At 40.8% G+C, this 24,912-nt stretch overlaps 1 protein-coding gene across 9 annotated transcripts in view; it reads right to left on the minus strand.

The window, feature by feature from the left end:
* LOC137199767 (palmitoyltransferase ZDHHC14-like) overlaps positions 1-21,193 on the minus strand; it is a 48,147-nt gene extending 26,954 nt beyond the window's left edge. For 2 of the 9 annotated variants that reach the window (XM_067614288.1, XM_067614281.1), the window contains exons 1-3: positions 20,552-21,192; positions 19,625-19,919; positions 5,081-5,241 (exon numbers count right to left, since the gene is read on the minus strand). In XM_067614288.1, coding sequence (XP_067470389.1) covers positions 5,081-5,241; positions 19,625-19,866 — 403 coding nt within the window. In that variant the 5' untranslated portion in view covers positions 19,867-19,919; positions 20,552-21,192. Of the gene's footprint in view, positions 1-5,080; positions 5,242-19,624; positions 19,999-20,399; positions 20,516-20,551 lie in introns of those variants that run through there. The other 7 variants (XM_067614285.1, XM_067614283.1, XM_067614282.1 and 4 more) reach the window with 7 other exon arrangements.
* Positions 21,194-24,912: the final 3,719 nt, after the last annotated feature.

The following is a 24,912-nucleotide window of genomic DNA, read 5'->3' on the forward strand; positions in this document are numbered from 1 at the left end:
CAGAGACATCTGCTCACAATGTCGAGCTATCAGCTTACCCTCCTAAAGTACAGGGAGGACAAGAGACCTTGATGCCACATATTGTACAGACATTAGCTCCTCTGTTGTTTAGTCAACAAATCAATAGTAGGGGTGTCCAATTTGAGCACTGTAGCACTTTGACTTGAAAACATCATCTATTTATGAGGCTGCTTGGGTTACTGGTGGCCAGACTATTCAGGAATTTTCATTTTAATTAAGACAGCTACATAGAATACATATACACACGATGGATGCAAAATATCATTAAAAGAGTAATCAATAGGTAGTTTTTCCATTTTCAACAATTAAGAAATGCTAGCTATTCCTTCTTATCGATTAGGATTTTGTATGGAAAATGTTACTAGAGGAAAATATGATAGTTCAGCTAATGTAATGTACTGACCAAGTGCTGTACATCCAACTACAAATCAGAAAAGCAGCAAATGAGCATATGGAAAACAAAGCCTGAAATGGTGGGGAGCCATTACATTATGGCAGTACTGACAGGAAAAAGTTACCCATCCTCATTAAGCCTGTCAGCTGCTTTGTTATCATCAGCATCTGCACAGTTACAAAAGGACATATTGGTTAAAAAAAAGAAGTTGTGAATAAAAATGGATGCTTGCTGTCTTGGTCAGAAGAGAAGGAAAATGCTAGGAATGAGTCCTGTTAGTAAGAGGCAATGAAGAAGAGAAATAAGGAGCACCCACAAGAGAATCTATGTGCAAACACACACACAACATGAATAAATAAAAGAGTAAACATCAGCACTGAAAGCAGATATTGTAAACTACTTTGCAACTCCAAAATGCATTTCAATCACTGCTTCAGGATAGAGGAGCGTACTGCAGGGTGAATACAAGCGGTGAAAAATAAGGAATGAAGAGAGACACAAAAAACAGGCAGAAGTGTTTTCTCCTGCAAGACATTGTGGGCTGGTTGGTGTTGGGGTTTGGGATGGGGTTGGATGATCACACTAAGAGCTAACAGATGTGCCAGTAATGTTTTGCATGTCAAGCTGCCACGCCATGGCTAGAGCCAAACAGCACTGCACTGCACAGGTCTGGACAAGGGAGCCAGAGAATGGAGTAGAAGCATAAAAAGTGTTTGAATGGAAAGGCAGAGCAACAGAAAGTTGAGTATAGAGACAGGCAGACAGATGAAGAGAGAAGGGAGTCGGGGAGGGAGAGGCAAACACTATAAATACTGACAGAGACTGACAAATAGAAAGAGAAAACAGGAAAAAATGAGCGGACAAGAGCAATGAGCAACTGTATAAAGCAACTACATTTTAACACAGCTTTTCTCCTTTTTACTAGCAGTGGGAAAAGGCTATGACCTTTTCCTTTTATATGTAGCTGAATATACAAACCACCAGAATGAAGTATTACCTGTGTGTGTGTGTGTGTGTGTCTGTGTGTGTGCAAAATCCTCAGACTATTACTATTCTTCAGATTATTACAATCCGGGTTCTTTCAAATGGAAGGTAATGATACCCATTAATGGCATTAACACTAAGGCAGTCTTTAAGTCTGCTGGCAGAATCACGATTGAATGCGGATATTTCAGGGAAAGACTACAGAGAGGGGCATTGCAAATACAAACTACGATTAAATGAGTCAAGCTTGTCCTAATTAAATCTAAAGAACCATGTAAACATTTTCTTGCGAGTGAAAATCAAAGTGAACACGATGAAAACTGTGAACATGCAATCTCTCTATCAAAGGAAGGTCTCTCTCTCTCTCTATGTAGGTGTGTCCTTTGCGCATCTCAACAACCGTTCATCCGATCAACTTCACACTTGGCAGGTGTATTGTTGAGGACCCAAGGAAGTGCAGTGTGGAATGTGAAGTTGTTTGGATGAGGGGTTCTCGAGAAATATATAAAAATACCTCATAAACCACGTTGCTTCTGCTTCTTCTTCTGTACATGGAGTCAACAAGCAGAAATACAGACAGCGCCATTCCGCCATTGCAACCCACATGGTGGTCGGAAGGGCAATTACATCAGTTGTGATAAGAACTACCATAGAGAATGAAGTGAAAAAGTTCAGTGAGTTAAGCTCTACTATTCCTGTTCCTCGCATGTGGGAACTTGGTATGGATGTTCAAGACATAGTGCAGGATGTCATGTTTTGAACAGGCACTACAGTTCAACTGTACTTCAGCTCACCTTAAAATTGTAGTTTCCTGATAGTCTGCATGTGAGGCATTTAGGGAACATGGGTAAATTGTAGTGTCTACCGACAGTCTGCATGTGAGATGTTTAGGGAACATCGGTAAATGGTTGCATGTACCAATTGTCTGCATGAGAGGCGTTTAGGGGATGGGCACTGTTTTGAACAGGCACTGCACTAATGTAGTCAATTCTCTGAAGTCTAAAAAGATGACACCTATGCAAATGCGTCTGTGTAAGCTTTTAATGCACACACAAACACACGCACACATAATAGGAATTAGGAAATGTGTACATATTAGGAAATATATGAGATGCATGCATTTCATATATTTATGAACACTGGGCATTTACTGGACACTTGCATTCTGAAATCTGGTGGATGACTACAAGGTACAGTTTCAGCACAGATCTATACATTAACTCCAAAGGCACTGAAGAAATTGATAGAAGCTATATACTGAATAAGACAGAGCCCTTCCTTTGTGTTTATTATTTCCTTCTGCTTTTTGTTTGATACATTTGGTTTATTTGCATTGATATTTGGGTTGTTTTGGTTGCAGTGTATTTAGTTAACAGATTATTTTGTAACCCCTATTAGTTAATACAGCTGGAAAACTCCACCTTATATCATGAACTCTTGATGCAGTAGGAGACTGAGACAGACAAGTCTGTTGATTTGTTTTCACCCTCTGTATTTGCCAGTTGAAGATGCCACGAGGTGGCCAGGGACTGCAGACCATCCACGCGCTGCAGCCAAAGCTAAAACAGGACTGCTCTTAACTGGACTGGACACTGGACTCTTTTAACACAGACAATTTATTTTCCTTTAGTGATGTTTTATTTCTTCTAAGAGACTTAAACTTTTAACCTGTGTTTTAAATATGTTTGTAACTTGTGTTTTAGCTTGTAATACATAATTTGTTTTTAACCTCAATTTCTGTCTGCATGCTGCTTTGGGTCAGCAAAATGCCCCAGCAGAAATTACTTGATTTTTCTTTAAAGTCACACTCCACACCTGTGGCAAATTTTGCTTTGTAATATATTTAAATTTAATGCATTTTTGTAAATGTTTTGCTCTTTTAATAAGAAGTGCTCTGTGGTTTACTACAGCCTCATGTATCCTTACACATAATACCAACAATAATAATAATAATAATAATAATAATAATAATAATAATCAAGAAAAAAGAGCTCTGGTATCAGCAGATCCAGATCCAAATTCAGGTATCAGAATCAGATGGGAACTGAAAAAAGTAGATTGTGTGTCTCTAATGACAATCATTTGCTATGAACAAGAGATTCCAGTTTAGAAACTTGCCACTTGTTATGCTTGGAAATGCACAGCCCAAAAGCCAATGAGGATGAAATGACGGTAGTGAGGGGGGCAGTGTGGTACTTGGGTCAACATTGTTCATATTTTCAGTCTTTAATTTGTTTATCCTCTGAAAAAAATGTTTGCCAATATAACATGGTACTTTTGCATAGTGCTGTTTCAGCCCACTTCCCAGCTCTCTGTACTTACCTTCCCTCCAAAAGCTTTTAAGTCTCCTAATGAGATTAATTAAGCCAGTCCAGAGTTTGTTTAATGAGGCCCCAGTGGCCTGAAGCACGGAAAGGACCATCGCTGGGAAATCGGCGCTTTGCATTCCAAATAAAAAAGGACCAAAACTTTAAAGGGGGTTTTAGTTAAATATTTGAGGAAAGTGGTGATAATCCATTTAACTACAGAGCAGGAGGACACTTTTGGAGGTTGGCAAGAAAGTCCTGCAACTTACTGGCTGGTCACAATTGGACTTAATTTCCAGTATAAATTCCAGTCTAGGAGGCTCTGTGTAGAGTGACCACACTCTAACCAACACTTAGTTACTTCTGTCATCGCTGATGCAGCCTCATACATTTCTGAACAAGTATTTTTTTTCAGTGCTTGAGAAATGTCTTAACATTTGTTTTGATGACAAGAATTAGCAAGCACTACTAATTAAAAAAGAAAGGCATTTAAACAAATTCAAAATACTTCAGAGTCTACCATTGACTCCAAAGCTGAATGCAACATACAGTATGCGCAAATAGTACCTCAAATATACTCTACATAGGAAGCCTTAAATGAATGTTTATCTTTGTTAATAAAACAATCAGCAACATCCGAACAGTGCCTACCATTCAGATACTGTGTTGCCTGCATTCAGTTAAAATAAATAAGACACTGATTTCTCTTCTCTATGTGATGTGATGAAATGTAAACAGTGAGGCAAAATCCACATCACAAACTGCAGTCCAGGCATCGTCAGTGCTGTGATGCCAATAATTCAGTTGCACCATATCAAGTGGTTCCTAATGCACCAAAAGTTCTACCTTTCACATCATAAATTAGATTCAGAAGTTATTAAAATGGAATTTATGAGTCAGGTAATACATCAGATGGGGGGCCAATGGAGGAGATGGAGTGAAGTAAACAGATCAAAAGCTATTTGGTCAAAGTAGCACCGATGCTTCACCTCAGCCTAAATGCAGTGTCTTTAGAGTTGGTGGAAGCATGAGCCCTATTTCTCTGGCTACACCATCTCCAGACACATCAGCCAGATAATCCAGCACTCTGATCACATACTAGCTCTCCTGGATCAGGACTATGCAAAGAAGAACCATGCTCTCAGACAGAGAGGAGGAGACAGGGCTAGATGGAAGGGTTATAAATGAATGATATCGAAAAAGGATTCCTCTTTGAGATATAAAAAAAAACAACTGAAAATTGTTAGTGATGGGATTAAAAAAAAGGTGAGAAAAAGAATCACAAAAAAGCTTATGCAGAGAAACTTAAGTTCAATAATGGGTTTTCACACCCATATTTCACATTTTAAATAATTTACTGACAGTGTTGTCTTACCTATCTGCCTCTCCAGGTCAGCAGCTTCATCTGAGGTGGCCCTAGGCAGAACCCCTGGGTCACTGAAGCTGGTTCTCAGCAGTGTCCCCAGCACAAACATGAACAGCACACCTCCTATCACTGGGATGGCCGGGGTCAACTGCTGTGCCAAGAATGGACAACTGGGAGGACAGGAAAAGATGGAGAGAGAAAGATAAATAAGCAAACAAGAAAGCAACAGACACATAGTTCTGCCTGAATAGTGATGCTTTGCTGGGTAGTAAAAACCTGAATGTCTAATATCCTTGGAGATTACTGGACAAACATCAGCTGATGGCCTGAGGGCCGGGTGTCTGCCCAAATACAAACTGCTCTTCTTAGTGTAAACATGAATTCATAGAAAACACTGAACGCCACTAGGACAAGCCATAAAGTTTAGGAAGAGGTGATACCTGCGACTTGTTGCTTAATGACCAGTAAGGGGATATAAGGGTCAGTCCCATGTTGTAATCCGTTCTAATCAGCTATTTTAGTGTAATCCCATTAAATGTCCAACAGCACAGGTGATTATTACAGTAATCACATTTAGTCCTACAGGGGTTGGACCCAGGTTACCACATCCCATTTAATTTGTTATTCTGTCTATTGGATTGGATCTGGGGAAGTTGGGGCCAGCAAAGAGGTGTCATTCCAGACGAGAGGAACTGACTGAACATGTGGCAACCATATAATTTGAGGGAGACTGTTGAGGAATGCAAAACAATACTTTGGGGTGAGCCAAGGTTCACACTAATATATGTGTTTACAAAAAGTAGCTTGTTTTTCAGTTTCATTTATTTAAATAAAGGTACCCAATGCAAACAATTTGTATCACACCTTGAAGTTTGACTTTTTTTCTTATTTGCTGAAAATATATGTAACAAATGCTCCTATCAACTGATGTTCATTAGAATAGATTCGAGAACACAAGTAAAAATAAAATTGCCAACTTGAACATTGAACCATCCCCAAAATGTCTCCTTTTAGAGCAGGAACAGGTGATTAGTTATTAGCCTATATGTAGTTCATTATTGACTCTTGCAGTGGAAGCACCATTTGTAGCAAAGAGGCTAAATTACATTGAATGATGAATAAAAAGCTGGTTGGGAGGACAGGTATTACCAACATTCACTAAGTGCAATTGACTGCACTCCATGGTTGACTGCTATTTAACAAGATTAAGAGACTACTGCCATGCTACTTAATCACAGTGGTCCTGGGAGCTAAAAACTCACACATCTTAGTTTAGCGTGCTAGCCTGCTATCATTTTCCTAATTAGAAGTAAACACAAAATGCTGAGGTTGATGGGAATGTCGTTAGTTTTGCAAGTATTTGGTTATAAACCAAAATATCTGACAAATTAAAATTTCAAGCTGATAATGGCCCTGAAGGAGTGGATAAAGGATCAGAGTTATTACAATTCATCCTCAGGGGGACATGATGTGTGAATCAAATGTCATAGCAATCCATCCAATAGTTGTCAAGCCATTTCACACAAAACCTTATGGTGGCACTAGAGGAAAAGTCAGGGGATCACCAAAGTCATCAGTATTTATCCGCTGGGGACCATGAATGTCTGTACCAAATTTCATCTTAATACATCTAATAGCTTTTAAGACATTTAAGTCTGGACCAAAGTGGCAACCCGACTGACAGGCTGACATTACCATTCCTAGAGCCATGGTGCTAACATGGCAAAAAGAAAAAGAAAAATATCAATGCAGAGAAACAATTACTATAGATCATAAACAAACTGAGGATGCTAAAGCGCCACTGATGGCTATAATAAAGTGACAGAGGTTAGCCATTGTGGTCTCCCTGTTTGTCAACCACAATAGCATTGTATAAGGCTAATGTTGCAACATTTCTGCAGCAAACGCACCACAAAAGCTACATGTTTATTTACAAATATTTCACACGGTAAAACTGCTTTAAATTTACAAAAGGTAGTTTGAGCTATTTTTCGTAGTAATGTATGATAGGTCACTGATGGACATTATATCACTATCACACCATCTTGCCTTCAGATGGTAACACCTTGGGGGGGCAGTTACATCCGCTGATCTATGCCAACACCAGTTAATCTCACAAACCAAGCCAAACTATATTTAGGCTTGCCATGTTGGGTTCCACCAATGATAGTAGATAGGGAGGGTATGAATATGGACCTGGATTTGCTGATCTGTGCTAATTGGGGTTCCAGCATCATCTGCAAACCCACCATGCTTTTACCTGAGCTGCTAGAGCTGCCCTGTATTGAGAGGAAAAGGTCAGCCAACATGTGACTCCCTAGCAGAAAACAGAAGGAGGAGGTGGCATTATCATCCTCAGGTGCTTTAAAGATACACCTTACCTATAAACCGAGTAAGCTGTGGTGTGATTTGTCTGTAAAATAAATCCAATACTTATCTAGCACAACCAGATGGAGAGGCTCTCTGGGTGAGACTCAAAGCAAATAATACATTCCTTTTCAAGCTAATATTCAACACATAAACAAATCTGAATCAGAAACATTCAGTGTTCGTGCCGTTTTGCAGAAGGTTTAAGCTGTGACAAACTCACTGTCTACCATCCATGCCATTACCCTGTCTAAGTGGAAACTAGCCAGTCCTGCTGCTCTCTACATCTGGAGTGAGACTGCACTAAGCAAAAAAACACTGGGTTGTTTGGAACATCAGCAGGAGGCTCCAGGCAGGACAACAGGGTGCAGAACAAAAATTTCTCCAGTTAAACACTTGCCTGGAGTTCCCAAGGTCATTGCACTGGACGCCGACTGTGTTCACGTACAATATACAAACTCATGGTAGACACTCGCTAGCATTTAACAGCCCTCAGTACTTTGTGATTCTTCCCCAGCCTGGGCATGGTAGGGACACACCATCCAACACTGTGTCCTGCGACTGTAACCTAATACAGCATATTTTGCCATCTCTGGCTGGGGCAGTGCTGCAGTCCATCTTTTGGCATATAATCTTAGATCTGATTGTAACTGTTTCAACAGAAAGCAGCTCTGTTGCTCTTTACAACTGAAATACTATCACTGCAAACATTACACTGCTCTTTGACCTCAAATTCATATGCATAAGCTACACTATCATATTCTTACTTTTGCATATCTATTGTAATAATCATTTATAGTATTTTAGGTTATACAAACAAGAAAATAAGGCTTTAGGGGTCTTCAACAGCTGTGTTCAATACCTCTTCAGTTGCCACGCTACATTACTGAGCATATTATAAGTAGATGGCAGTGTATTCTGGTTTTAATCCTTGGTCACTACAGTTCTCTGCCTTGACTGTTGCACTTGACCACACTATAAAAAATTTTTTATACCGCATCCTGTCTCATTGAGTCATTTGTTGCTTATTTCACCTGCTTTAGACAATGAGGTGCAATATCACATTACATTAATGTCACATCATGATAGGCTTGCAGTTAACTTGCATTTCTCAATATATTTGTATCAGTCAATATTCTCTTCAGGTGCATCCTAGAGTGGAAGAAAGTGCAACAGAAATAATTCAACAGTTACCACTGCGATTCACCTTGCAAAGACTTGAAAAAAACAAAACAAAGAAAAGGACTGAGCACATTGCTGTTGCACCTTCTTGCTCTACTGCCAAGGAAGGAACAAAACTTATGTTTTGGGAAAGACTAGTTTGCTTCAACTGCCACAGAGGAAACAAATAACAAGACAGTGCCTGCAGATTTCAGACCATTTAGGCAGTGCTGAGAGGACAATTCCTTAAGACATGCTGAAAATAAATGACTACCCTAGTCACACAGGGAAAGAGCTCAGCTCTTTGTTTCCTGTCTGGAGGGTTAAGTGCATGAAACATGCATCATCATCATCATCATCATCATCACATAGCAAACACAAACCACCCTGCTGTTAGTGATACAAAAGTTAAATGCGAATATCCACATTAAAGCCTTCAAGATTCCCCCTCTCTTTTAAAAAGTTCAATGTGAAACAATTTTTCCATCCTTTCTCAACAAACCCCCCAGCTCTACTATGGTTAGGTTGCTCCTGTCCAACCCTTTTATTAAAGCAGCTATATCCAGTATTCATGATACACATGCATATCTAGACTGCACAGCCACACTGGACACTTTAGGGGCCTAGAGGGAAACTGTGGTGAACAGTTCATGAAATGAGAAACAGCAGAACCACATGGTTAATGTTTTAATGTATTTCAAAACACTGAAGTAACAGTTAAAACACCAACGAAGCTGCCACCAGTCAGTCAGCCTCAACTTGTGACTGTCTGCCTGCATCTGCCTCAGGAAAGCAGAAATTTTCTGATGTCATTACCCAACATTTTTTCAGCTGCCCAATCAAAGTGTCCTCTATTCTGTCTGATTGGTCACACATCACATTAATGAATCCACCAATTAGAGCTGCTAATGAGAAATCACTACAGTTGTAAAAAGCTTGGCAGACCTTGAGTGCAGATGCTACATCTGTAACAATTAACCCAAAGCCAAGACATAAATAGTTTTGAGGTAATCAATCAGAAAGTCAAGCACTGAAATGCCAAATATTAGCAAAGGTCATTTAGAGTTACAAAACCACAGAATTGTGTTCTCTCTCTCTGCAGGGAAACCCAGAACATGTGGATTTGTGATCTCTTCCATGAAAATATTAATATGTTTCAAAACTTGTCATCTGGCAAGTGGTAATGGAAATGGCTGAGAGAAAAGCACACACGACTGCCTCTGTCCTCAGAAGCCATGTCTCAATGTGTCGGACATCAGTAACATAATGAAAAGGCAGTCATGTGCAATAGTAAGTGACAGGTTGGTAGAAACAGACAGAGATTAAACGATGAAGCCATTAGAGGGGGGGAGGATAGATGCAACATTAAGCCTGCTTCTCCTATAGACATGGATCAATGGAGATACGTGGACAAGCTGCAGGTAGGCAACATCTTGCCTGGGTTAAGATCCCCCTCAAGACAATGTGAACAGAAATCAATTTTTATAAGTCACTGAACATGAGTGGCAAAGACTATGAGCCATTTCTACAACCTTTCTTTCTGTAAAGAGGAGATATTGACAAGGAACTGGACTTTTTCCAAAATTACACCATCATTTCCCTTTTAGTTTGATACCAAATCTTATATTTAACTTGGACTTTAGGGGCTTTGTTGCTATGGAGACGGACAGTATCCAATGTCAGACATGGTAAATTTCGAAAGGGAATGTGGTTACCCTGGAAACAGCCAGCTGAAGCCTCTAAGGGAAAAAAAAAAAGAAACAAAGACATTCAACAAAAAAAGAGACAGCATGATGACATTCATTACAATCATTTTAAATGTCTCAACAAACCATTTGGTTGAGGAGTGTGAAGACTAAATTATTGATGGATTTGATCCAGAAATAATGGCAGCAAACCAAGACTGGCTTCGTCGCTGCGTACTGACCACAGAAGAAATTTGATTTGAGGACTCAGGTGGGTAATGTCCTTACATTTTATTAGGTCTTGGCATGGTTTGATATTTCAAAGTTTTCGATCTCCAAGACAGGGTTTGAAATTCTCTCTGGTAAAAATAAGTTCGGGTCAGCCTGTATGCGTATCTGGGCTAAACTTGATAGAAAGAATTTATTTTCATATCTGCTCATTCAACTCTGGGAGTAACAAATCCTAAAACAACAAATAGCTAAATTCACATTTAATTTGTTAAACTGTAGAGACTAAGGCTAATAATCTCTTTTATAACAAAACAGAAATTTAGGCTCTTACGACTTGCAAATTGTCCCCAAAGAATCAATATACAGATTACAACACAGAGAATCTCATGGGAAGCCAAATCTATTTTTTGTTACCATGGTATCACCTAAAATAAAGTTAACCAAACATTCAGTAAAGAAAATATCAGAATAAAACTCCTATTGGAACAAATGATGGAAGAAAACAATTGTTGAACCATTCTCCTGAAATGCCTAGAGCGACAGGTTATCTGGTCAATTAAAGCAATAAAGGCCGGAGCCATGCACTACTTACTTATAGTAGTATATTATACTACCTAATAGTGCAGATGAAACAAGTCAAGTTTAAGATGCAAAAAACTGAAGTCAGTGTCTGAGAAGACAGCTATTTGACAGCTTGTACTAATAAATTACTCCCCAAAAGGTACCTATTTATAAAACTGAACAGCTTGATTGTTGAAGACTGTGTGAATTATTGACAGCTGAAGGCAGGGCAATAAACCTATGAAGGCTAATTGCTAGGGCCGACACCATAATGATATATGGTTAATGCATCTGCAAGAGATACTAGAGCATGTCAATGCAGGGCAGAGCAGCATAATGCACAATGTGTTATGACTTTAATCAGAGGATGGTTGCAATAAGCAGCAGCATCACACATTACATTGACATAAGGAAAACCTAATGTTTGCTTTGTATTTAAATAAGGAATCCTCATTGTTTCATTTGTTCATTCCAGTGGAGAGATGTCACTGTTAAAACACTGAAGAAGAATAGCCGACAACTACAATGTGTGCATGGTACAAATCCCAACTTTTGAATCCCAAGGACAAATTGAGTGATGAGGGACCAAAACTGGCAGTGTTGTCTTCTTACCTTGACTTTACTTGTTTAAACAGCAAGCATCCCCTGTCTTTGCAAAGCACAGCAAGGGGATCACAATGTACACAGTTTCTTATTTTTTATAATAGTTTTCCTTTTAGATTTCTGTGACAAAATGTAAATATACTTTCTTACTTATTTGTACAAGCATATCATTTCGTCCAAAAAGAAAATTTAGCTAACTAGAAGGAATATCTCTATTTAGAGAAAGAACAAGTGATTTCAAGCATCATTAAATTGGCCTTTGCAGTAGCTGCTTGAATAGTTGCAACAGATCATCAGGTTGTCTGGCCTTTCAGTTCAGCTTTAAAGAGAAACATTTATATTCCACATTTCAGTCTTGTGCAATCTGAAGCTTTTCCCTCATTCCTTTTCAAGAAGTTTTTACTTTAACTTTTAGAGATCCTCAACTTTTTAGTATCCTGGGTTCCTCCAGATTCCTCTGAGTGAAAAAAGGAACTAGTGTCAGAAGTTCCCACTTGGGGTAGTGACATACTGTTCTCTCCGTCAGCCATTACTGTGCATCAGCAGTGTTTCCTCAAATGTGACAGCCAAGTTCTGTGTGTATAATGCTTTAATTAATGGCTTCAGAGTGACATACACTGGCACATTATCAAGCTATTTAGCACATATGTTGCTGCTGTGCACCATATGAAGACGACTCTGGAGTTGGGGATTGCTTTTTATTTATCTATTTATATTTATCTATTTGCTGTTGTTATGTGTGATGCAGCTCACCTTTGACAAAATCTATATAAACTCAAGTTTTTTCAAATTAAACCAATACATCAAATGAAAAACTAGAAAAAAGTAATCCAACTTAATATCAAACAGCATTAAGAGGAAAGACCAAGTTAACCCATGCACAATCCAAAAAAACAACACATATGAACTTTACTCTCTTTGCTGAAGAAAGCCAAACAAACACAGCCCTTGGAACTTTGCAATTTTACTAAACCGAAAGATCAAAGGTCTCCAAGACAGTTTGGAGATGTTGGTTCAGAATCAGGTAGCTTATCTTTCAGCCAACTTTAAACAATAAGCTTCACTCAGAGCAGGAGGCATTGCACTTCTTGAACAGGAAATAGGAGAAAGTACAGTAAAGGTCAATAAATGTTTAGTATTGGAACAATTTAATAAAACTAGTCTGTATGAGCGTCCATTCAATCTCTTTGTGATCAAGACAGCTGTGGCAGAAAGGAATGGACATTTGTATTACACAACTGTGTCCCAAATTACATTTTTTCACAACTTTCCTATCAGTTCATATAATTGCAGAAAATAGTATGGCAATAAGAACAAAACACATAATTCAATTATTTCAACTTGTAAACATGATTTCAGGTATAAATGTAAATAAATAAATGTAACTTCTATGCAAGATAATATCATGATAGAAATAACTGAAAATAAATTCTGCTAGTACTGTCACACTGATAAATTCTGGTATTTTTGGTCTTTTTTCAGCACGTCCTCAGTGCAACAGTGGGATATATTCATTATTTCCACAGAATATCAAAAGGTAATCTTTCTACCTGAATAGGGTCTCTGGAGGTTTTCCTACTCATTTGCCTCCCAAAGGGTACGCTAATCTCAACAATAATCCTATCCAGATTACCGTTATCACATTTCCCACTAAATCCTTTTATGATGCCAACCAGTTTTTCAAAACTCAGCTGGGAGGTAAGCTTGGTGACTTTCATCTCCGCTTGATGCAACCACCTGACACTCGCTCAGCCCTGTTCACTGAGTGTCCTTTCCGTGTCACCTAAGATAAATCACACCCGTTTATTTTTTTTCCTTCAGCCATTATACTGCAGCTTTGAATGCAATCAATATCCTATGATCTACAAAAAGTTCTGCCAACCACAGATCATCGATCCTCTGACACACGGCATCTTGGCATGCAATTCTCCTCAGTACCTGGAGCTTGATAAGAGATATAATTTATTCAGGAGGTTTTACTCAAAAGTGATGCTGAACAAAAGATGTGCATCCATTTAAAAATGTTTAAAACTATGCTAAAAATGTATATGAAGCACTTTGTGGTCTTTCATTTAAAGTCTCATTACTCATCTAAGCACCGTGGATACAAGGCCTTGTCAGCTTTGCCTTTTATTACATTTTGATTGCTTTTGATGGCAAGCAAGGGCAGAACATGAACCTCCTCTTAGCTGTAGGCCAAATCATTTGTCAATAAAACAAGTGAACATGACATGCTTTTGCAAATGGTTACATTTTTGCCCAGACCACTTCATGGAATCATGATTTGCCATCTTTCAGACTGATGTCAGTAGAGCACAGCGCAGTTTCAGAGGACCGTCGTGATTATGTATGCATTTGAGAACTCTCCACAACAGTTAGCATAACCTTCCAACATTTGCAATGCACTCAATTACCCCTGGCTCAGGGAGTGGATGTGCTAGCACAGGAAAGCTGTGTGACAAACAGAAGGTGCAGGGTCGATTGAAGGCTTGGAGCTAGTCAGGGGGAGGAATCACACTACACAAAAGCAAACAGCTGGACATGATTCCTGGTTTCAATGAGCCAACGTGACAGATCTGCCTTTTGTGTCCACAGCAAAACAGACAGCAACAGTAAAGTCTGTGACAGAATGTCCTGCGAGGAATTAAGAGTCACATCCAAAACATATTCACTTTTAAAATGACCTAGATCTGGTTGGCTGATATTCATACATGGATAAAAAGTACAAGATGTACATTGTCTTTCTTCACCTGCCCTGAAATGAAAACCACATATTGTAGTAAAATAAAAGCATTATATGTCAGTGGAACTATACCAGGAACCACACTGCACTCCAGTTTTTTTATTTGATAGCTTGGTTTAAGAGGAATGCTTTTCTTGTCTTGGGAAACCACGTCTACCATGGGTGTGACTGTTCAAATCATGTGGACAAAGACTCTTTCGCAATTGCTTGCCTTATGACACTCCAAAAGCTGTCTTATTATTTTGCCCAAGCATGCAGCAAACATATTTATTTTCCCTCTGGAATACTGTGCAGAAGAAACAGTACTAGACAGAAAAGGTCACCATTGCACTGATTTCACTGCATTAAATTTGCACCACCAGCGCAGCCAAAAGATGACATGGTTGCTTAGGGGACTTGAGAGCTATTGTATTGTCTGACTGAAGTGTGCTTACAATGCCTGGGTTATTCATAAAAGGGGTTTTATGGTTTTCTTTCTATTCACAGGAAGAGATGACCAAAGACCACTCAAGGAACTTGACCTCGACCTACTTGTCCTTTTACAGGCCACTTTATCAAACCAGTGAATAAACAAGATTATGTCAACTTAGGCCATATTCAGACCAAATCAGGCGGTGCAGCAAAAACACCAGTCCTCCCATTCATTTGAATGGGCGTAGTGCGTTTAGGCTTCAGGGGTTTTGGCCACAGCGGTGCTGGAGCAGCTTGTGGTGGGAAAGTTGGTCCAGGGTCAACTTTTGGAGAAACGCAACCCGACGTCACACTGTGCTGACCAATCACAGCCCGGTGATCAGACTGATCAGAGCTGTAAAACCCTGCCACGAGGGAGGAGAAAGACGTTACTAGGAGGAGGGGAGAACATTTCTCTTCGTTTGATAACGTTAAAAGTAAAGTTAGGCTTCGCTGTCGGCTTCCCAACTCATTATAAAAAAGACGAGATAGAGAGAGATCAGCTGTGGTCGTGCGAGCTAGAGAGTGAATGAAGAGAGGGAGCAGTGGTGGCGAGAAAGCCAGTGAATTAGATCAATACGTTATTTTCTGATTGTTTCACGGCAGTTGCGTTCTAAAGCACAAACACGCCCAAACCCCCACACACCTCTGGTCAAGCCTGCGGCGGTGCACCGCAACGCCTGAAAAAACATTAGCGACAATGGCTCACTTAAGGTGGGCTGACCTTTAAGGTGGACCAGCTATTCTTATTTTAGTGACAATCTCAGTCACTCCCAAATAGAGAAATGTTTAGGAGCATACCACCGCCGCTTCCACCGCCCCAAAGCAGTCAGCCTAGGGGAAACACTGGGGAGACTATGGAAATTACTTGAGGATGTTTCACATCAGGCCTGGACAGAAGTTTGTGATTATTTGCCTTGCTTGTGTTTAAATCTCTCTATACGGAGCTACATGTAATGTAATTTTTTAATGTTTTGTTTGAATTATAAATTTGACATTGGAAACAGATTTTTTGCCCTCAACTTTAAATTCCAAAAAACAATTTTCTGTCCGTTCTCGGCTATGTTTTTCAGTTTTTCTTTGTGTGTTGTGTTTCTCTTGTGTGTATTTTTAGGTGCAAACAAAATACATAAATAAAACTATGACTATCAAACTATTATTTTCTCATAGCTAACCTTTACCTTGTCTCCCATATTTCACAGAAAAGCTTAATCACGCTTTCAAAAACTGCTGATCTTTTTAGTCAATGTCAAAACATAGCAGACTGTGGCTTTTCTGAAAACATTTTTAAAAATTCCAGCAAGCAGGAAATATGTTTTAAAGCAGAAACTTTTGTTTTGGTAGGTAAATGTGACGGGTCCCTGAGCATTCTTGCTGTACTCTTTCTGTACAGACAACAGGGAATTTTTTTGCCCTGAATTACGCCTGTCAGGCAGCACACACTCCCAGGCAGTGTACTGCTCCCAACAAACACCATAAATAAAATAGTTACAGGACTTAATGGAGAGCATAAATTAGCTGCAAGCGACACGCACTTACTTCAGAGTGAACTCAGACCTCCAACGTGTCATCAATGTACACAACAACCTTTACTGTGCAGTTCCTGTTGTATGGAAAATAACTTGCAGCATGCTCTTATCACAGCTGCTCACAGTACACAGGGTGCAGTTAACCCAAATGTATGGAAATTAGACGTAAATCCAGCCATCTACAACACCCTCATGGATGGAACCAATCTCACAGGGAGGCACAAATACTGCTGTATCAGCTTTGTGCATGTAAGTGAAGATAGTCTTTGAGTGATCAAATTCCTGGCTTAATTGATCATTTTATCGTTAACATCTCGAGTGGAGCTAGTCGGCTCCATGTGTTGGTTTGTTGACATGATTAGTTTCCTGCAGATGCTGACTGCAGATCCATGCGGCTTCCCTTTAATCTATGTTTTTTTTTTAATGACAAAAGGTCCTTCAGTCATCAACACTGATGGTTAGTGCATGGCACTTCATGGATTTGTCCATCTCAAATACTACTAAAGAGAAAGTGTCTGGCCTTCTCTCTGCCCAACACAATCCACTGTGGTTCTTGAGATCAATTTTCTCATCAAATAAAACAGCATAACTGAACTCCACTTCAAACATCTGCCTGAGTGAACTTTTACGAGGCATAAGGGAGAGTAGGCAACATGTGCAACAGCAGCACACATGGGCGTCTGGGGGGAGCCAGCAACGGAATAATAAACAGACCAAAGTCTGCCGGTCACTAACAGGGTTTATTGTGCATGGCTGAGCACCCCTCAGACAAAGACAAAAAAAAAAAAAAAACCAAGCTAAAAGAAATACGGAGATGTAGAAAGAGCTCTGGTAAACGTTCTGTGCATCTCTGCATCTCTAAACACTCGCCATCTGTTGACTCTGTCTGGACCGCACAAATCAGAACATCGGCCTGAAGCGCCATCATCTTGCAACAGATATGGACCAGGTGTCATCATACCACAGCCTAATTTAAAATACCGTAACAGGATACACACGCAATTCAAAATACAGAAGAAGCTCTCACGGACTGAATGAGCAGTTGTTCTCCACTATGCTGACAACTGGCGAGTAGGGTTAGAAAAACACATCTAATCGAAACACATTACAGTTAATGACAACAGAAGCCAATGTGCAGGTCTGCTGACTATCGCCCTGTCCAATAAATGTCTCCTCTCAGCTGATGGGTGTAGGGTGGGGGGAAAATAGAGAGAAAGGAAAGTCAGGAGGACTCAGCCAGCCTGGGGCCATGGACAGTTGAGCAGGGAGGACAGTGCAAAGCTGAAAAGTGGCTTTGTGGTTTCATGGTGTTCCTGAAAAATGTCCCCTGTAGTCACAACAAACAGAGGACGCTATACTGGGCCCAGCTCAACTGACAGACCAGTGTAGGAAATGAAGTTATCTGAGTGGGGGGAGAGGTATCATCAGGAAGCATCTGGCATCCTCCATGTGGGTGCTGGGGAACATCCAGGTTCAAATGGACACTGCAGTATGTTCAACTTCCATCTCAGTATTATTATCAACTGTTCCATGGTAAATAGGGTTGGACGTTGTAGTCTGTGGGGTCCTCTCTCTAGCGGTCTGGCCTTTGGTCATGGGTTATGTCAGTTTCTCTGCTGTGGTGACAATGTATTGAAAGATTAAGTGGTCCAGAGGTCACTGTTGATAGATGTGAAACATGTGGTGATGCACCTGTGATGGATTTCAGACACAGGGAAGCCAACTGGCAATGGTTTGGAACAGGACACACAAGAAATAAAACGTGACTGTAACTAACAATTATTTTCTTTATCAATTACTCTCACGATTTTGCAATTAATTGATTAATTATTAAGTCTAAAAAATGACAGAAAACAGTGGGAAATGGTCATCACATTTTCCCACAGTTAAAGGTGACATCTTTAAATGTCTTGTTTTGTCAGACCAACAGAACAAATCCAAGCATATTTAATTTACAACGATATAAAACAGAGAAAAGTAGCAAATCCTCCCATCGGAGAAGTTGGAACTAGGGAATGTTTGGCTTTCTTGTTTCACAAATGACTTAAATTAGTCGGTTATCAAAATTTCTGAGGATTATTACTACGTTAATTGTCTAATCGCTTAATCAGCTCATTGTTTTAAGCACTACCTAATAAAGCATATTTGATATGATTTTGATTTACTTGCCAAACCGTGGAGCAAAGACCACATTTATAGTGTAGATACCGAACAGCGGCCTGTTAGCGGTCTCTGGCTATAAAGCACTTTACCCTGATAAAGACTGTGCGATTGAGCAACAAATCTCATGATGGAGCAGGATTCTTATCTGGTATAGATGGGGTTTCTGAGATGACAGATGACAGAGTGATTACGCAGGACTAATGAGGAGAAAGACAATGTACTATCTCCCGTGGTACACTCGTGCCCTGACAGTGCTCAGGTCAGTGTCTGTGTCTACACGCTGTATCATGTACTTCAGTCACAGTGGACACACAGGACATCCAGGATGAGGTGAAGAGCTGGATGAGACGGTATCGAGAACTACATGCTGTCTGATGATTACAGGTTGTTCTGCCAGTAGGAAGAAGACAGAATGCTCCTGGGGGGATAATGGGACTGTGATAAAGGGAGTGCAAGTGGCACACATACAGTAAGTGGACAGACACTATTTAGTCTACTCCATAAGTCATGGGCAACTTGTCAAACATGCCAAAACTGACCTTTCATTGGAGAACTGGTTTTCTTATTTTGCTTACTTATTTGAGACCAAATTATAAACAAAGTGTAAGGTAAATTACCATAGTGTTCCGCATACAGTACCTTGCTCAAGAACACTTCAGTAAACTGTGTACATCATGCAAGGGCATGTGTAAGCCATACATGAAATGAAACAGGAAACCCACACCAATTCAAAGCAACCACTGAGCAGTTCCCATCAGCAACAGACCCTGCAAAACACACTGTTTCCACTAAACATATATATGTATTTCCAACACTTCCAAAAATCAGAGACAGCTCTGCCTAATCCCCAACCAGTTTGTCCTGACATCTCCCTGAGCCCTGGGGAGATCGTAGGAAATACACCCACTCCAGAATGATGCTGGTGACATAACTGACCTATATCTAAACTTTTTCCTCTGACAGCTGAGCCCATGAAATCCCTAATCTACAATGTCAATGTGCACAAGTAAATAGCAGATTGAAGCACAAAGAGACTGAACATACTTCCAACAATACTTACTCAAAGGTGAAGAAAAGTCCACATGTCACTAGTATGAGGACAAGGGTGAGGTAGAAAACCCCCGTCTGCTTGGCCATCATAATCCTCCCATCGCAGTAAAATTTATTCCGACCTGGGAAGGACTCCCACTTCTTCTTCTTTGGGGTCCTTTTCTTATAAGGGGTCTCCATTGGTGTGGAGCTGCGAGTGCTTATTTGGCTATACTCGCACTCTCTCATGGACTCAGACACGCCGAGATGCATCAATTGCTGATTAAAATCCCCACAGCTGAATAAATCCCCGGGCAGACGTGCCTCTGCGAAGAGAAGAAACCAGTTCAGTTGAGCAGACAGGCTTCCAGGATTCACAAGTTTTCAGACCAATGCTTGGGGCGACTGTAGGTGGAAAAAAAGTTTGTGAAAAGTGCACAGACACACTTCCTGTTATTAATAATATCTAGTAAACGCGCACACTACATTTGTATAGCTATTCTAAAGACCCTCAAGTGAGTTTGGTAAAGCAACATATAAAACCATACAGGAAGTTTAGCTAACCTAACGTTAGCTAACTTGGCAAATAACTTCACTAGCAGCTCACTTATACCATAGCTTAACATTAATAGCGCCTTTGTTAGCAGGCAACCTGGCTAAAGTGCTGCTAAGGCTAACACGGCTAGCAAGTTGATAAAAAAAATGACTTAATGTTAGCATGTTGACCAACTTATGCAATTAAGAGCTAGCTTGCTTACTACTCACATCACCTACATAACTAACACGTTTTGACTTGGCTATTTTACTTTAAACTCTCCCACACAAGAGGAGTTAAGACGAAGGTTTGAGTGTGCTGTCAACCGCATAACATTACAGACACCATAGCTTCACATCCCGGTGTTGTGTGTGTCTGCTCCGCCGGTTGAAGCGACAGTTGAAGCGCTGCCTTTAACATTACCGAAGGAAAGTAAACGCTGGTTGTCGTGTCGGGGTGTTGTCACGTCGTAGCTACTCCTTTTCGTTATCCAGGTTTGTTGCGAGCCGAGGACAAAGGGAAGAACACCATTTTTTTGGAGAAGTTTAAAGGGTAAAAAAAAAAATGAGTTTGAAATTTGCAGCTCGTCGCCGAGGAAGAAGTTCGTCTAAAAAAAAGGGGAGGGGGGGCAAACCCAGAGAAAGACCACACAGCAGGGTGCTCTCAGACGAGCTCCAGCATCATGACTGGCCGTCGTACAATACGCACCGAGCAGGACCCTACAGCCATATGTCCAAGTGTTTCACAACAACAATCGGCGACTAGTCATCAGAAATCTTCACCATTCAGACACGTATTCCGGAAAAAAAAGTTGCGACATTCCCCAAGAAGCGTCGACAGCCCTCCGTTCACATGATGTCCCCTCACCACACACAGTGCTGCCACCCTCGCAAACAACAAACATCAACATGGGAGCAGAGCGGAGCCTCGCAGCCTGCTCCTCCCCCTCCAACCGAGGCTGAGCTCACTCCTGAGGGGGAGCGTGAAGGGAGGACGGGCTGCTGCTGCTGCTGAAGGGGTTCCCAAACCGTAGTCCGGGGACCTCCAGGCGTCCATAAAATGGGGTCCTTGTAGCAGGGGCGTGTCCAACGATGGGTGTAAGGTGACAAGGGGAATAAAATATACACCCCACCCTCCCTCCACAAGGGTTTTAGAGGTATTTCACACCGTTAATAGATAGTGGAGCAAGGTTAATGGAGATAAGGAGAGAGACGGGAAATCAAATGCAGAAAAGTCCCTGGCCAGACTCAAACTAGGGATGTTAGAATTACATGGTCAGTGTTTTAAATCCTGAGGCCACCAAGACAACCCCATATAATACATCAGTATGACCAGAAGTCCCATCTGGGCCATGGCTGTAATTACAGAGCAATTCATTAATTGTTGTAGGGGTACTATGACAGAAATATCCCTCAGCCCAAGTGCTTTTTTCCTCATAGACTGCTAAAATAAGCAAGATGTCTGTAAAACTGTTGACAGGACCCACAGCATGGGTGGGGTGTAGTTATCAGAAACTAAAATTGGGACAGAAAGGGGGAGGATTCACCATTGTGGAAGAAATCCAGGAAGAACCGCAGGAAGGTCTGGACACCGTGACAGATGATGACTACAGGAAATGTTTCCAGGAATGTTAGAAGCACCTGGGACAAGTGCATCACATCTCAAGGAGAGTACTTAGAAGGGGATTAGAAAACTGACAGATTTATGACGTGAATATTTGGGCTCATATAAACCTGCAGTTTGGAACTTTTACATATAAATGAACGCCCATTAAATTCAAGCCCTTGCCAAATGAGGTCACACAATGCTGATTAAAGCCACAGATACTCCGGAGAGGACACATACATGGACAGCTGCGGACACCACGGACAGCTCTGTTTACACTACCTTCTAGTGTCCGCTTGGGGGACATGTTCCACATGTGCGCAATAGATCGGCGTCTACAGGAAGATAGCATTGTGACCACATGGACCGGCGCGGACAAGTTTGGCGCAACAAATTGGACGTATGCGGATGTCCGCACAGAGCCTACACATACACCCACTGATGACGAGATTTGTGTCACATGGACCCCAGCGGACCCTCACATTTGCAAAAGGCATAATTTTAACTTAAGTTTTTGATCTGGTGTCAGGTTTGATATTCCCAATCCAGCCCGGATGAATGTGCATGCTTTATGGGTAGAGCATGTGCACTAGAGACTTCCACCGACAAACTTGCGGTTAGCTCTCTGCTAACTTGAATGGGGAAAAAATAATTTAATCATGCGGCTCTTCTAGGCTTTCCACATGTTATCGGACCAAATTGTTGTTGAGTATTGCTCAAACCTATTTACCCAAAGCTATTTATTTATACTGTAAATACTATTTATTTACAGCCGCAACACTAGCGACTGAGCAGGCTACGGCCTATGACGTAAGCCTGTGTTGATAGTGTTTTGTAATTACTCCCACTGCCAGAAGGGGGAGACAAAAGTCCTGCACTTCAACTTTAACTTTCCCAGAGCTAAGTCCTTAAAGTTGGGTATCCAGTTCTTATCAAACATCCATGATTTGGGCCCTTCTAAAAAACTAGTCTGGACATGTCCTGATCCCTTGATCCGCAGGGGTCCCCAGAAAAATGAAAGATGGATAATTTTTTTACACTAAGTAAAAGTCAGTGAAACAGGAAGGACAATTATTAAATGAATCAACTTGATTCAGGAAGATGATATAACATCTGAAGGCTGACATAACGAACATCATTGACAGCAAATCATCCAGTAAATGGAGACACTATTAGTCATATTAACGTTGTTTCTCCTGAGAACAGACATGCAGTGATGTTACCACATGGCTCGTGCCTCGCTCCCACACAACATACAGTTATGATGCAATTTCCTGTTCAGCCTGCATTAATACAAATGATTGCATCATGAGCCTACCATTCCTCTGTCATCTGTCCTCCTCTTAACACCTACACATGCACAAACACACTCACACACACTCACACACAAATACATACACCTCCTCATCTCACTCTGAAGTCACCCAAGCGGTTTAGCTCATTCACTCCCACAGCCATACAATTATCCACTTTCTCTGAAAAGAACCACAAGTCTGGCTGCATTTCATGTAATGTGAGAGGACTCCATTGTTCAGACTCAAACACCATGCAGAGAGGACAACACTTATTCTCACTGTACTTTTATGTGCTGCCAATGTATTTGTTGTTTGATAGTTGGATGAAAAAAAAATCAGCAATCATAGCAAATTGATTTCACTTTAGTAGAAATGAAACATTATCAGCCTGCTGACACACACATACAAACTACATTTCTTCATTTGCAAAATTGGCTGACATAGTATTACTCAGGAAGTGGTCATGAACTGTAAGTCGTCCCACCCAAAACTTGTGGCATGCATCTGCCAGCTGACTGAGACGCCTTCACAACTGGCTGCCACTGCCGGTTATGTGAAGCTATCAAGCAGCACGTTACACTTAAATCTGTCTTAAAGCTGTGGATGTTTTCAGTGGCTGCTAATGATCTGCGTGTCATATGGCTGAGGCCGTGTTTGTTTTGGGAAATGGGCGGACATGATAGGGCCTTTGAGTCAGAATCCAAGAACAACATTGGACTCAATCACATCCTGCCAAGGCCTCATAAGCAATATTGTTTCGTTTAGAAAGCTGGACAGGATGAAAGAACAGACTGAGATCAAAGCCGTTTCAAGAGGCCACAATTAATGGATGCAGCCTGATTTGGGAAACCCACTGTTCACACCACCACTACCACACATGTGTTGTAATGCATGACTAGAAAGGTCAGAGCAGTCGTGTTTTTACCCAATACTCATTCATCTACCTACGTTAGCGGTGAGAGGCAGCAGGGCAGGGTACCTAGGCCAGCAGTAACCAATGACGGGCCTGACTTCCTCACAGCCACTACATCCATCCTGTCAGAGCTCGATGACTCAGGTTCTCAGAGGCACAGGAGTGTGGGAGGCTTTCTCCTGCGGTTGGCTGCCTACGTGAAACGCATCCTCCATCACCAAAAAAGTACAGCAACCCACCTTCCATCCAAACTCTAAGTGACAGGCTGAAATTGAAAGCACTCAGAGGTATGCAGCCTAAGACTCTGTTTATAATGTGCAGGTGCATACCTGTAGATGTAACACAAATGCACCTACAGTTAAAAAGCCCAAGATGCAGTGACATATCCATTTCTCTCACCACAGAAACAAGCTTTAGTTAGAAATCAATCACCACCTATCCACCTCTTTGGAATGCTGTAATTAGTTTTAAGGTGTCAGTAAGATTTTAATAAGATGAAGATGAGTGATTACAGCTCTCTGCAGCCAAGCAACCCAGCTAACAATCATTCTTTGAAGCCCAACCTGCCATGAGACTGTTTATTGCCTGTGTTGTCATCCTGAGGAATGTTATTATTAAAGGCAGCTTGAAATAGGACTTGATATTATGCCCACATTTCCCCTGGTAAAGGAAGGAAATTCCAGCTAAAGAGGAAATAACAATTCGGGGGGAAAACAAACTGGAGGATGCTATTCAAACACAAAAAATAAAGGATATATGGGGGCCAGATGAGCATAATTAGAAAGAAAGAGGGCAGTTGAGAGTATCTAGATTAGCCTCTGATGTGTCACGCTAGCAGATAATGAAATTGGTGAGATGAAAGTGTAGTAAATTGTAAGACTGATTGAAACTGTAAGTATCCAACCCATTCCTCATAAAATATTTTGATATTGGGAAAACTGGGGATTGGTAGCACTGCCAATTGTAATTGT

Source organism: Thunnus thynnus, chromosome 16, assembly GCF_963924715.1.
Source record: "Thunnus thynnus chromosome 16, fThuThy2.1, whole genome shotgun sequence".
NCBI lineage: Eukaryota > Metazoa > Chordata > Actinopteri > Scombriformes > Scombridae > Thunnus > Thunnus thynnus.